This window comes from Raphanus sativus, chromosome 6, assembly GCF_000801105.2.
Source record: "Raphanus sativus cultivar WK10039 chromosome 6, ASM80110v3, whole genome shotgun sequence".
NCBI lineage: Eukaryota > Viridiplantae > Streptophyta > Magnoliopsida > Brassicales > Brassicaceae > Raphanus > Raphanus sativus.
Genome location: NC_079516.1, coordinates 28,485,941 through 28,500,376, shown reverse-complemented (window position 1 = coordinate 28,500,376; position 14,436 = coordinate 28,485,941). Strand labels below are relative to the sequence as shown.

Sequence of the window (14,436 nt, the reverse complement as noted above, 5' to 3'; positions counted from 1 at the left end):
TAACATTAAAAGAAATACCCGCACGGTTGTGTGGGTCAAAATCTAGTTATTACTTAAACCTACAATTACATTTGATAATAAACACACTGGAAATAAAAATATTCACATGAATTATATTTTTTTCAATCATTCATCTGTCATTTTTGTTAATGACATTAATTGGTACAATACTTATTGCACTTTCAAAATTGCACATGATAAAATAAGCAAACAAAATTACATTAATGAGTAATATATGAATATGGTCTATATAAAAATGATCTTCATTATCTTTTTGTAAAATAAAGCAGTCCTATATTTCTGTTATTGAAATATAAAATTAAACATACTACTAAATCTAATAACAGAAACTAAATGCATTTTCAAAATAACATTTGTAGACCGATCATTCATATTGATAACATATTTTCAACAGCGTGGTACAAAATTCTGAATTAACAAATCTTAAATTTTAAAGATCAAAGAGTTAATTGAAAATATTAGTTAAATTAATATCGCAAATTTAATACAAAATAGTACATGTGTTTAAAATAATTACATAATTAATTAGATACTTAAAGGTTTATTTTAGTTCAAATGAAATATATATTTATATTTTAAATAATTACAAAATTAATTAAATATTTAAAAGGTTTGTTTAAGTAAAAACGAAATATGCATTTATATTTTAAATAAATACGAAATATACATTTATATTGTAAAAAAGATATGAAAAGATATTGTTAAGATGTTCAGAGAAAATATAGGAGTATTTATTTGATTTCTTTTAGAATAACTAAAAATATTTCAAATATGTATTAAAAAAATCATTTAAGTAATTTTCTAAGGAATTGTCCAAATTGAAAAATCACACATGAAATAAGTCATGACTTCTTTCTTTTTTTTTTTTTTAACGTCTAGTTTGATTCATCATCAAGAATAGGGCAATGCCCAAGTAACAACACCTTGTAAGTCAAGGTAAAAAGGAAATGACAAACGACAACATTCTAAATAAGAATCAAACGTCGTTTCCATTGTGTTCTCTCGCAATCCTCTCGCTAAGCCAGGAAGGGCCTCCTAGCGCTAGATATGACTGAAATCTTCCATCACGTAATACGCTCTTTGCTAGGTCTCGAGCAATAGCATTAGCCGTAGTCTTTTCTCCTTCAAAGATTACTGCAGAGAAACCTTCCTTAAGCCTTCTGATTTCTTCTAATAAGCTTCGAAACTTAGGCCATTGTTGCGGAGCTTTGATGGCATCTATCACCTCTTGATAGTCTGAAGCGATAATAATTTTAGAAGCTCCAAGATCATGTAAGCTCTGTAGTGCCCATATTACACAACGGAGCTCTGCAGTGAAACGGTTAGGTGCAAAGGTGATCGCATCCCGAGCATGATGAGCTACATTGCCTTGGTGATCTCTTGTGATCCAAGCTAACCCACTGTGTAAGTGAGCATTCCGCCAGTTTGCATGTAAGTTGCACTTCATGAACTCAGGCTCAGGCGGGAGCCATCTGTCACAATGCAGAGCTCTGTTACTGACCTGCTGCTCCTGTGTGGTGGGTTTGTTAACCGTGAACCATTGCTCCACCTCATCCTCAACATCAGATAGCAGCTGCCCTATGGATCTCTGCGTTTTGCCATAAATAATGGAGTTCCTTTTTTTCCATATGAGCCATAAGACCCAAGGGATTTTTCGTCGAGACACTTGAGCTATCCTAGTATCCTCCATTGCATCAAAGATATACTTGAGGTTATCTTCTAACTGAAGGCTCAAGGCATCTGGATGAATTACTATTGCTGCATCTCTCCATATCTGTGTCGCCATTGAACATTGAAACAAGACGTGGTTGATGGATTCAGAACCTCCATTACATAATTTGCACCTTGTCTCCACATTTAGCCCTCTAGAATTCAGCCGTTCAGCCACCGCTACCGCTCCAGAAATCACTCTCCAAAGAAACATTCTAATCTTAGGCAAGGTAGGTATTTTCCAGACTCTTTTCTTCAGAGAAATTTGCGCCTGTTCTCGAGGAGGGATCATGTTCACCGGTTTAGATTTAGCTTTAACTAGCACATTGAAACCCGTTTTGACCGTGTACGCTCCATGATTTGAGAAAGCCCATGTGTAGTAGTCACTAATGTCCCCTGGAATCATCTGTTTGATTCGAACTACTTCATTAGGAGGGAATAGTTCAATCAACATATCAGAGTTCCACTGTCCAGAGTTGTCTAACAAAGAAGAGACCTTGAGGTTGACATCGATGAGGCTTTGTCTGTTAACTGGACGTCTTGGGACTTCATCGAGAATCCATTTGTCTCCCCAAACCGTTGTAGACCTACCATTACCAATGGATTTGATCAGGCCCTGCTGCAGGAGTTCTCGGCCAAAAAGAATGCTTCGCCAAGCATAGTCATGACTTCTTTCTAAAATAGATATTTAAAATTTATTTTTAATTAAATTTATGCTAAATTCTGATCCACCTTCAAAACTGGATTTATTTTTACCAATATTATTTTATGCTTATACATTTTAGATATTATTTTGTATTAAATTTATGCTAAATTCTGATACACCATCAAAAATGAATTTATTTTTGCCAATATTTTTTATGCTTATACATTTTAGATAATATATTATTATATATAAAAATTCTAAGATATGTTAATGTTTAGATATGTATTATATAATTTTCCTAATATGATTATGATTATAAAGAAGAATAAAATATGATATAATTTTAATTTTTCATTTTATAAACAATAAATTAATATATTAATGTATAATAATATTTTAAATTTCAAAATTAATGAAAATATTTAGATATAATACAAAATTAATTAGTTACATAAATATTAATAGGAAAGAAGCTAGTATTACCTAGATTCTAGGAATAATTTAAAATTTAATGGCAACCTATTTAATAAATATTTAAATGAATGGTCCAATTTTAAAAAATCATACATGAAATGAGTTGTGACTTCTGTTTTAATATATAAGACTAGAACTTGACCCGTGCGACCGCACGGATATTAATTTTCACTTTTAATTTTTATTTATTTATACTAAATAGAATAATTATAATAGTTGATCGTTTTATATTGACTAAGTTAGAGGTGAATATTTGGGTACCTATTCGAATTCGGTTAAAATCTATTCGGGTTTGAGATTTTTCGAGTTTAAAGATTATAGCTCTATTCGTGTATTTATAAATTTTGGTTCCGGTTTGATTCGGATCTTTGCGGGTTTGATAACCCGCTTAAACTATTTTAAATTTTCAAAATTTATATATCTTTAAATATCCCTAAATCTAAAAATAAAAATAATATAACATGTAAATTTGAGTAATGTAAGCCAAATTACCTAAATTTTAAAATTTAAAATAGGTTTAACTTGAATATTTGGATGGAGAATAAATATATATTTTAAGTATTTTTGGTGTTTTGATTATTGTTTATCTTTTTTAGATGTTTACTTTTGACTATTTTTTATATTTCAAATATTTTAAACAACTTTAAAATAGTTTATATCTTGGATATTAACTCTAAAAATAGCTAACGTATTGAAGTATATAAATATGATCTAAATACATTTGAATATCCGAAATATTTTGTTTGGATCAGGTTTGGTTATGGTTCTTTAGATACCAAAATGGTAAATCCGTTGGATATTATCTAGTTTCTGTTCAAATTTGGTAATATTTTTTTTTCGTTCAGATTCGTTAAATGAAAAGTTTATATTATAATTTATATGAATTGTTTGTCTAATAAAAATGTAATTCTTTTTGAATTTGACATTGATTTAATGGAGAAATTAATGAAATGTATTTAATTCAAATTTAATTTTAGAAAACACATTAATCTAAGTGGAAAAGACAAAGCATTAAAATAGGAAGCTTCATTAATATTACAGTGGCATGAAGCGTAAATAAAAGTGAAAACTAAAGGTATTTTTAAATGTGTATTTCTCTTTTAATAAGATAGATTTTTAAATGTGTATTTCTCTTTTAATAAGATAGATTTGATAAGCACCAACATAGCATTTTACAGGCTTAGCTAAGGCTGTTCAATATGGCAAAACCGAACCGTACCAAACCGAACCGAACCGAAATAGACAATGTGGTTTGGATTTGGTATATACCATACAAACCGAATGGATGTAATTTTCTAAAAACCGTAGGATTTGGATATGGTTTGGTATATAACCGATAAAACCGAATAAACCGAATAAAACCGATCAAAAATAGAAACATGTAAATATGTATATATTTTATAACCACGTATGAAAATCATAAGTTAATTTGTTTGCTAATAACTATTACCATATTTTTTACAGTAATAAAGAAATCATGGTTTGTAAAACGTTTGAAGTATAATTAAATAACAATTCATCGGAACCGATGCTTCTTATTTTTTAGTCTTCTTTTTGATCTTTTTGCTTTATTTTAGTATTGACTAAATTGAAATAAAGATTATAAATTTGATGGATAATAATTAGTAGAAATTCTTCACAATCTTTTTAATCTATAAATGAATAGAGATTCATGTTCAATCGAAGAAACATGAATTTGATGAACGCTAAATATGGAAGAATAGAAAAACTTTCTTTTGTGCTTCGTGCTTCTGTTTTGTTTTTATTTTTTTAATTTTATTTAAAATTTTGAGCTTTGATTTTAATTCTAGATTTGATTATTTTATTAGATGGTATACGCGTTTTTTATTTTTTTGTTCTTTTATTTAAACATATAATATTTTTTAATAAATGACAGTGTTGACAAAATGACTCTAAAATTCATATAATATGATCACAAAATAAAAAATTATGTTTTTTGGTATAAGACCGAATAAACCGAAAACCAACAATATATAAACCGAACCGAACCGAAGTAAATATGGATTTAGAATGGTACTTATATTTTACTAACCAAAATACCGAAAAACCGAAAAAACCGAACCGAAACCGAACCAATATCCAGATTGAACACCCCTAGGCTTAGCTACAAAATAATTGATATATTTTAAAACAAACATATTCCACACTATATCTTTTCAAAACTTACACATTTCAACGGTTTTTCCATAAATTATGACCCAACTTGTGAATATATATATAATAAATGACTTTAAATATATTGTTAAAGTCATGCATGTTTATTTAAATCCAAAGCCAGCCTCGCCAATCTTGACTTTGCTTAACACAGACTTGGTTTGGTCTATACGTGGGTGATAAGTTTTTTCTCCTTTATCTTTTGATTTTTTTATCTTTTGCCCAAATTCTTGCTTTCCAAACTATCTATTTCTTACCTTTATATTTTTATTCAGACAAAACTGAGTTCGACATGTGAGTAAATTATTTGTGTCTTTAATTCCATTTTCTGGTTTTGTGAAAATTTTGTTTTTTTTCTTTAATTCCATTTTCTGGTTTTGTGAAGGGTCGGATGCTCAATAGTCATCTTTTGTTTTTGGATTTGCAAGGTCGGATGCTCAATAGTCATCTTTTGTATCAAATTCTTTCATTTTCATTGTCTTAAACAGAAAATCAAAATATCTAAATTTCATAACACCGAGATTTGCTATGAACACGGAGAGTTCTGGCTTTGACAAAAAAGTATTTCATTAGCCGATGTGTGGCGCACATATTTTAAGTACGTGCTTTGAATATAAAATGTGAAATCTATCTTATTAAAACAGAAACATTCGGTTGGACCTAACATTTATTTTGTAAGTTTTTAAATTAAATACACTTTTATACTTTATAGTTAAATCTACATTAATTTATGGAAAAACTGCCAATAGAGAACAAAAAAACAAGGGTGTTGTCCCTTTGGTATAAATCTTTTTTTTTGTCCAATTTTTCTCCTTTTTACCTTTTGTATTTCTGAAAACCAATGAAATAAATACTTTTGTGTATCAAAAAAAAATTTAAAATATAAAGAATTAATAAAACATCTATATACACATGCTGGTATTTTTATTTTTTTTCAAAAAGTTGATAAATTAAAATTTGAAAATATGTTCTACTAAAGGTAGAATGTGCCTTCTACGGAAAATGGTATAGTCGAAAGCGATTTCTAAAATAAACACGTTCATCTACTATTTTTAGAACGTACATTCTACTATTTACTAATTTTCTAAGAAAGTAGAATGCGCATTCTACTAATCCTAAAGCTATCTACTTTTCGTCCGGAAGCATCTTCTACTTTTATTAAGTATTCTAAATTTTGCGGAATGTGTTTTCTAAAATGTACTCTTCCGTCTACTAAAAGTGAAAGCGTGTTCTAGATTTTTGTCAATGTTCTAAACTTTTAGAAGGCGCCTTCTACTGATAAGATTACCTGATTGTTGCGAAAATTAATGAAAAATTCAGTTAAGGAAATATTCTAAAAATCTTCTAAAAATATTCTAACTTCCTAAAACGTGTTATTTTCGATTTTACTTGTCAAAAACTTTTTAAAAATGATTCTCCCTTGTCTTATTCATTAATCTATGGTTTTTCTATAGTTTTTCTTTTGATTTTTTTTCACAAACTCTTATTCTCTATGATACATATCTATACAACATGTGGTGTTTTGAAATTAGGTGTAATTTTTTGTAAAGTTTAATTTTTATTTTATAAAGTTTACTAATTTTATTTTTATTAAAAGTTTTATTAAAAACATTTTTAAAAGTTTTATTTTTATTAAAAAGTTCGATAAAATTCAAAACGTTACAAACATTTTAAATTTTTTATAAAAATAAAACTTTGTAAAATTTTTTTTATAAAGTTAGTTTAAAGTTTTTATTAAAAAATTGTAAAGTTATATTTTTATTTTTATAAAGTTTAAAATTTTTATTTAATTAAAGTTTTATTAAAAACATTTTAAACTTTTTATAAAAATAAAACTTTGTAAAATGTTTTTTAATAAGTTTATTTAACGTTTTATTAAAAAACTTGTAAATTATTTTTATTTTTACAAAGTTTATTTTTATTAAAAAAAATTAAAAGTTTTATTTTATTTTCCCTTTTTAAACGTTTTTAATTATTTTTTTTAAATTCTTTTAGTTTATTGTGTTTAATAAAAACTTTAAACAAAATTTATAAAATTAATAAAATTTTTTAAAAATAAAATAAAACTTTACAAAAAGTTTTTAATAAAAAGTTTAAACAAACTTTAGAAAAATACATTTTAATTTTTTTATTTTTATTAAAATTTTTGATAAAATTAAAAAGTTTACAAAAATTTTAAACTTCTTATAAAAAATAAAACTTTGTAAACTGTTTTTTTATTAAAAAAATTGTAAATCATTTTTATTTTATTAAGTTTTACAAAGTTTATTTTTATTAAAAAAATTTAATTTTTTTATTTTCCCTTTTTAAACGTTTTTAATTATTATTATTTTAAATTCTATTAGTTTAATGTGTTTAATTAGAGGGTTAGTTTTGGGATTATGAAAGAAATTATACTAAAAAAGGACAACTAAATGATGGTTTTATACTATAGGGACAACCACGCTGAATTTTTGTTCCGTTTATGGCAATTTTCCCTTAATTTATTAATGTTCATTTCTTTATACTATTATCTATGTTTCCAAACAATATATTTATTTTTTTATACTACTATCAATGCTTCTAAAAAATATATTTTTATACTAATATCAATGTTTCCAAACAATATAATAATTAATCTTAGTTATTTTATATCTATCATTTTCTCTTTAAAATTTTGTAGAAACGTCATAATTTCATAAATTGCAAAATAATAAACTTTAAAATTTGGATTATAAGATTACAAATTATGAAACTATTATAATTTAAATCAAATTAGATTACATATCGGTCATCCAACAGTTCAATCGGTTAGTCTCGGATTTTAATGATTTTTTTTAATTTGAATATTTTAAAAACTTAAATTGAATTGTTAGATCTCCGGATTAACCGGTATAATCACAATCGGGTTGAATTAAAAAACACTGATTTAAATGCAAAAATATTTTAAATATACTCTTTAAAATTACCAAAATATTTGTTATATTATTAGTGAAATTTTTCATCGTAAAATATTCCGCGCTTCCAAGCGCGGTCAAAATCTAGTATAGTTTAAAGTGAAAGAGACAAAATGAGCTTAAACTTAATTTGAAAAAATGTGAATATATTTAGGTGAGACTAACATCTTTTCATCATTAAAAAATAAAACATTTAAATAGTGAATACTTATTAAATAGATTTTGATTGTTATGAAAATATCTTTTAAATAATTTTTTCATTGATTAATATTTCCTCCGTTTCTAATTATATGATTTTTAAGTTTTCACACAAATTAATTTAGAAATTTTTTACAATTACAAATATATACATTTCTTCAATAATTACTATTATTTTTTAAAAAATAATTAAGTTGATAGACATAAACAAAGAAAAATAAGCAATAACTACACTTTGAAATATAAAACATATAACTTTTTGAAACAAATTTTGTTTCTAAAACTTTTATTATTATAAAACAAAAGGAGTATACAATATCATCTTGTGTATAAATTAATTTTCTATTTTAATATGATAGAAATGAGTGTTGTAAGTATTCTATTACAATAATACGCGCTAACCCCTTTTATCATAAGTTTCTCCATTTGGTCTTTATACTGAATAGTCTATTTAAGAAGATGGTTTCCTTCAATTAGTTTCTCATACCGAAAATATTGGAAGGTAAATAAAGATAACTTGCAATTCTAAAGATTATCGATCAGGTGACAAGATTATTGTTGCAACAGATGTACAGAGGCGACGAGGAGGTGAATTGGGGGGATGGGGAGGACTGGCTGGAGGATGATCCACAGCCGAAACGATTCGGGAATAGGGTGGAACAGAAGGAGGAGGTGAATTGGGGGTATGGGGAGGATCCACGACAGAAGCGATTCGGGAATAGGGTGGAACAGAAGGAGGAGGAGGTGAATTGGGGGGATGGGGAGGAATGGCTGGAGGAGTATCCACGACAGAAGAAATTCGGGGATAGGGTAGAACGGAAGGAGAAGGAGGTGAATTGGGGGGGATGGGGAGGAGTGGCTGGAGAAGGATCCACAGGATGGCAGAAGGACAAGGAGGAGAAGAAGAAGATTTTTAAGAAGGTTAAAGGAGGAGGAGGGGGAGGAGGTGGAGGAGGGGGAGGAGGGGGAGGAGGTGGAGGAGGAGGAGGAGGAGGGGGAGGAGGAGGAGGAGGTGGAGGAGGGGAGGAGGAGGAGGAGGAGGAGGAAGAGGAGGAGACGTCATTCATGTCACTTATAATATTAAAAATATATATCGTTGATCAAGACAAACCTACTTTTTCCCTTCATCTTTTTGCTTTGTGCTTCCAAGTGTGTAATAGTTGTGTGACTCCATTTTGTAAGTTGAAAAAAAATAACATTGGTTTTGATTGGTGACCTTATTAGCATCGGCAAAATAACAAAAAAAAAAACCCTAGAGCCACCGCAAGAGAAAAAAAGAGCGTTCCTTGATCTTACCTTCTCCGTTATCCGGCGTCCTCCGTCGGTGCTGTGGGAAGGTCTTTAGTGTAGTGTAGTGTCGTTTGTAGGCTTTCGTGAGACGGGAGAGTCGTGGATTAGGGTCTCTCTGCTGATCTCATCCTGTCGATTGCTTAGGCTGCCTGACTAGATCCAAAGCTTTTTCTGGTGTGCGGTGCAGGTTATGCGGGCTCTGATGTGGAGTGGTACTTCTTCCAACGGTTCAGGTGAGGCAAAGCCTAAGCCTTTCTATGGTGGTCGGTCGTGTTTCTCCTGATGTATTGAGGTTCTCTGTTTCAGATATGATTTATGTTTAGTTCTGTCTTACCCTATCTCCAAGTTCAAAACCTCTCGATATAAGTTCGGTTCTGCGTCTGAGGTCGCTGATGATGCTGCGGATAAGAGCCTTTCCAAGAGAAGTCCAATAGAGAAGGCTGATATTGGAGACAATTTTGGTTCTAGCCAAAATCACGAGAAACCAGATCAAGTGGCTGGTGGAGCTAAATCTAAAAAGGAGAAGAAGGGGCTTCATCTTCATCCAAGCGGTTCCTCTAATTGTTCATTGAGCTCACTGAAACGGAAGGATAAAAAAGTATAGCTCAACAACCAGCTAGTTCAAGTACAGATCATTTGCAGTCATGGGTTCCAAATAAGACGTCTGATGTCTGCGCAGGGAACAATCTGGACGGAGGAACAAATAAGTAAGTGACTTGTTAGTGGTATCATTTAGGAAACATAAATAAGCTACAAAAACTAAATATATCACAGACATCTCAAGAAAAAAAAAAGTCAAAAAAAAGTCGAGAGCAAAAGGGAAAAAAAGAGAGGCGTCGTCTATCCATCTTTTCCGGCCGGCGGCTTGCCGCTGTTACCGTGGGAAGATGGATTCCTTTTATTGCTTGTTTTAGTCTCCTTTCTTGCCTAGATGGATTCGAATCTGGTCCTAGGTTTCAGTTTGTCGGATTGAAGCCGGAAGTTTCAGATCGGACACCATAGAACCGGATCTCATCAGATCTGTGATATATGGTGGTTGATTTATAGTGACCGGCTGTGTTGAGTTCGATTGTGTTAGGTGCTGTTTGTTTTTGTTTGCTATGGTGAAGAAGCGTCTAGAAGAGCGTGGGGAGTCCGTTCAGAGTCTAATGGCAAGTCTCAATTAGAACTGGAAGGAGTCGACGGAGTGCAAGCGTTTAGAAGGTGCAAGGTGAGCCTTTTACAGAGTCCGGTGGCGAGTTAAAGCTGGATCTAGAGAAGGAAGTGGATGATTGGCGCGTATAAGGCGCGTGGTGGTCCCTGTCAAAGACCAATGGCAAGTTGGTTTGATTTTGAAGGGCGTCAATAAAGCATAAGCACAAAGCATAAGCACGTAGAAAGCTTAACACAGCAACGGTTAATTGTAAGTTGACGGGCTGATCTTGGTTCTTTTGACTAGTTTTTCATTTAAGGTAGTTAAAGCTTTTGTATAAGATCTTTTGGCTCTGGGATTAGAGTATCTTCTAATCGCCGGCTTGTTTGTTTCACTTTCTGGGTTTTAACTTGTGTGTTTAAGGTCTGTAACCTCAGTTATGTTTGAATAATAAAACATCAGATGACAAAAAAAAAAAAAACTAAATATATTATGTCTTGTGAACAGGTTTTCAGGGAGCCTATAAGATAATATTCTGAGAATATCAAGCAGTTACAAGAAGGCTTTAATTAGAGCTCAGTCACAACCGTAGATTGCATTCCTTCTTACCTATTTATTATATTTGTCTGGTTTAGTGCTGACTAAAAACCCGATAATCTAAACCATTAAAACTGAAGTACAAAAATTAATTAACCCAGACTTTTCCACAATATTACTAAACAATGCCACTGCCTTAAACTATGTCGTTTTATTTAATTTCGACACCCACACTAACCAAAAACTGTGTCGTTTCTTTTATGACTTGCGTACTAAGTGCTAATCATTTATTACCAACGAGCTGTTACCAACGATACGATCTTATCACCATATATTTTTGGGATTTCTAAATCATAACTAATTATTTATTACTCTCCTTAACAAAATTATCTTCCTATATTCTCGCTATTCACATTATCATTTTCGCATCCATTAGTTACCACAGTCTACATTCTAGTCTTGCTAATCAAGCATAATATATAACTATTAATAACCTACATTCCTAAAGAGTCGTGAATAGTTAATAAAGTAATCATTTTTAGGAAGATAATTATATATGTATATTCGGTTTTAATGATAACATCACAACTAAAAATATCTTTATAAAATTTTCTCGCGTTAACCCTACTTTCTCATCGCTAACTATATATACATCTTCCCCTACACCTACAAACAATATCGTTCAAAGCTGAAACCTCCCAAAAATGTCTCTCATGACTACTTTTGTTCCTCTCACGAAACTCAGGCCGTTTAAAGATAACTGGCGAGTCCAAGTTAAATGCCTTCATTCATGGAGATCCATCACACCTTATTCAGATACTTTTGAATTGGTTTTAGCAGATGAATGGGTAAACTATCTTACTCGACCTTTTTAGACTTATATTTTAAAGAGTTTTTATCCTTTACCAATATACTAATATAACTTTGTTCATTTGTTAGGGAAACAAAATCCAAGCAACTTGCAAAAAGACACTCATGTCCTGTGTTCAACGTAATATACCTATAGGAAAATGGGTGGTTATTGAAAAAGTTCATATGACAACAGCTGGTGGCCAGTATAAAACAACACACCATCCATACAAGATGAATATCTCAGATGAGACTGTTGTTAGAGGTTCTGATTTATCTGATGATCGTATTTTTCTTAATCTTTCCGATTATTCTCAAATTGGAAATGACCCTAAAGAGCTATCCTTCCTCATAGGTACTGTGTTTTGCAGCTATTATCTTATCATCCTTAATATTTCTTATTATTTTGAATATTATCATCTACACACTGACCTATTTAATTTTTTAACAGATGTGATGGGGAAAATTCATGACCTTGGTGATGTTCTAACCGTCAGAGCACAAGGAGAAGACAGAAAGAGGGTTCAATTTCGCTTAATGAACACACGGTTTGATCTTATAACCTCTCTTTGTGCAAGTTAATTTACCTATTTTGTCCCTAATTAACTTTCTAAATTTAACAGAGGAAACAGTCTTGTGTGTTGTCTATGGGGTACTTATGCTGAGCAAATTGAAGCTTTTCGCGATGAATACCAAGATCGATCTATTGTTGCTTTGATTAGGTTTGCTAAAATCAATTTCTTTAGAGGTATTTCACTTGGTTCTTCATATTTTTACGTTGATTTTTCCCTATATGATTTTAAATAAACGTCCTCTGTTATAGGAGAGGTTCAAATTACTAATGCATTTGGTGCATCACTTCTGTACCTCAATCCAACTCTTCCAGAAGTTTTAGAGTTGTCAGAAAGGTGGTCTACTTTGCTATATTTGTACTTTTTTAAAAAATATGTCCTTAATGGATTGATTATTAAATAAATTTTCTTTTCTAGGTTTTCAGATGAGCAACTACAGCTTGCCCTGCCTGATAATGGAAAAAAGGATGGTAAACGCATAAAATATGATTGGAATGATGCTGAGATCAAACCGATTTCTGAAGTTCTTTCCGCAAATCAGGTTACACCAAATTGTTCCGAGGTTATGTGTTTAATGGTTTAGATGACCATGGTTTTTTTTTAAGATGAGCTTTAATAATATATATGCAGGTGGAGATTTGTAAAATCATATGCAGTGTTGAAGCAATCGACACTGACTGGACATGGTTTTATTTTGGCTGTAACCGCCATCAGAAACGTGCCAATAAACTACCCAAGATTGATTATGAAAATATGAGAAGAGGTGATAAACCAATGTTTCATTGTGAACTTTGTAATGCCAATATCACTAACGTGTTACCAAAGTAAGTTGTTTCAATTTTTTTTTTTTACTTACAATTTAAAGTTTGGACATCATACTTATTTTTACAAACGTTTTTGGTGTTGTCTACTAGATTCAAACTACATCTGGTAGTTAAAGATGACACAGACACTTGCAATGTAATGTTACTAGGATCAGTTGCAAAGTCCATCATTGGACATAAAGCTGAGGACTTGTGGGATGGTTCTTATGCAGAGGTTAGTATAATGATGTTTGTTCTGTGTCGTTTGATGATTATTCATTTTTGTGAAACTAAAACAATTTTGTGGATCGACTTTGACACCTAGATTGAAGATCCAGAGATACTTCCTGCGCCTATTCAAGATTTGGTGGGGAAGTCATTCTGTTTTGGGCTATCTATAACTTCTGATAACGTCACAAATGGATCAGGAAACTATATCGTCTTAGAGGTTTGTTCTGGAGATAAAGTGTTAAGTATTGAAACTGTCTCCGAGGCTATTTCTGATATAGGAACAACTTCTTCTACCATGTCATCTGCTCCTGCAAGTTTATTAGAAACTGGGGTTTTTATTTACTATTACAATATTACTAAGTCTTTTCTTTTATAGACTGATATAAATTTTTATTTCATCATTTTAGTGCATGCTGTTGGATACAAACTCATCAGAAGATCCTAAAACTCCCTTTTCGAAGCGCAAGGACGAGAAGGATGATCTACCCGACATAACATCATCCTCGAAGAAAATGTGCACTAAATTGATCAAGGAGGAAAAGCATAAATCAGATTAATTAGATTATATTCTATTCAGTTCCTTCCCTTTTATGATGAGTTATTGTTTTAGTTTTTGATGTTTTTGCTACTTTGATTTGATTTTGTTACTTTGTTTTTTTCTCCATTGCTTTCTATTGGTTTTTATTTTCATAATAATACCTACATTTAATAGTTTGATGTATTGCAACTTTGGTTTGTTTCTGTCTTATTTTCAATAGAATTTTTTCTCATGTTTAAGATAATTTGTGTATTTTTAAGGAGTTGCAACTTTGGTTTGTTTGCATTGCTAGCAGACATATATTTGAATAATAAATGTTAAAAC

At 30.7% G+C, this 14,436-nt stretch overlaps 3 protein-coding genes across 4 annotated transcripts; 2 read left to right on the top strand and 1 right to left on the bottom strand.

The window, feature by feature from the left end:
- Positions 1–997: 997 nt before the first annotated feature.
- Positions 998–2,185, bottom strand: LOC108834687 (uncharacterized). Its single transcript, XM_018608016.1, has one exon. It carries the CDS (start codon positions 2,183–2,185, stop codon positions 998–1,000), a length of 1,188 nt encoding a protein of 395 aa, XP_018463518.1.
- A 6,304-nt stretch (positions 2,186–8,489) lies between these two features.
- Positions 8,490–9,380, top strand: LOC130496503 (uncharacterized). The gene is made up of 2 exons (XM_056988614.1): positions 8,490–8,662; positions 8,728–9,380. The coding sequence occupies exon 2, from the start codon at positions 8,728–8,730 to the stop codon at positions 9,373–9,375; it is 648 nt and encodes a 215-aa protein (XP_056844594.1). The 5' UTR covers positions 8,490–8,662; the 3' UTR covers positions 9,376–9,380.
- Positions 9,381–9,522: 142 nt separating this feature from the next.
- On the top strand, positions 9,523–14,272 carry LOC108834696 (uncharacterized). 2 transcript variants are annotated; one of them, XM_056988612.1, is made up of 11 exons: positions 9,523–9,683; positions 9,757–10,157; positions 11,865–11,967; positions 12,059–12,323; positions 12,420–12,516; positions 12,592–12,716; positions 12,792–12,876; positions 12,958–13,081; positions 13,171–13,364; positions 13,455–13,578; positions 13,669–14,272. In XM_056988612.1, the coding sequence occupies exons 4-11, from the start codon at positions 12,095–12,097 to the stop codon at positions 13,948–13,950; spliced, it is 1,260 nt and encodes a 419-aa protein (XP_056844592.1). In that variant the 5' UTR covers positions 9,523–9,683; positions 9,757–10,157; positions 11,865–11,967; positions 12,059–12,094; the 3' UTR covers positions 13,951–14,272. The 2 variants fall into 2 exon arrangements, with proteins under 2 accessions (XP_056844592.1, XP_056844593.1); XM_056988613.1 differs by lacking the exon at positions 9,757–10,157.
- The last annotated feature ends 164 nt before the right edge of the window (positions 14,273–14,436 follow it).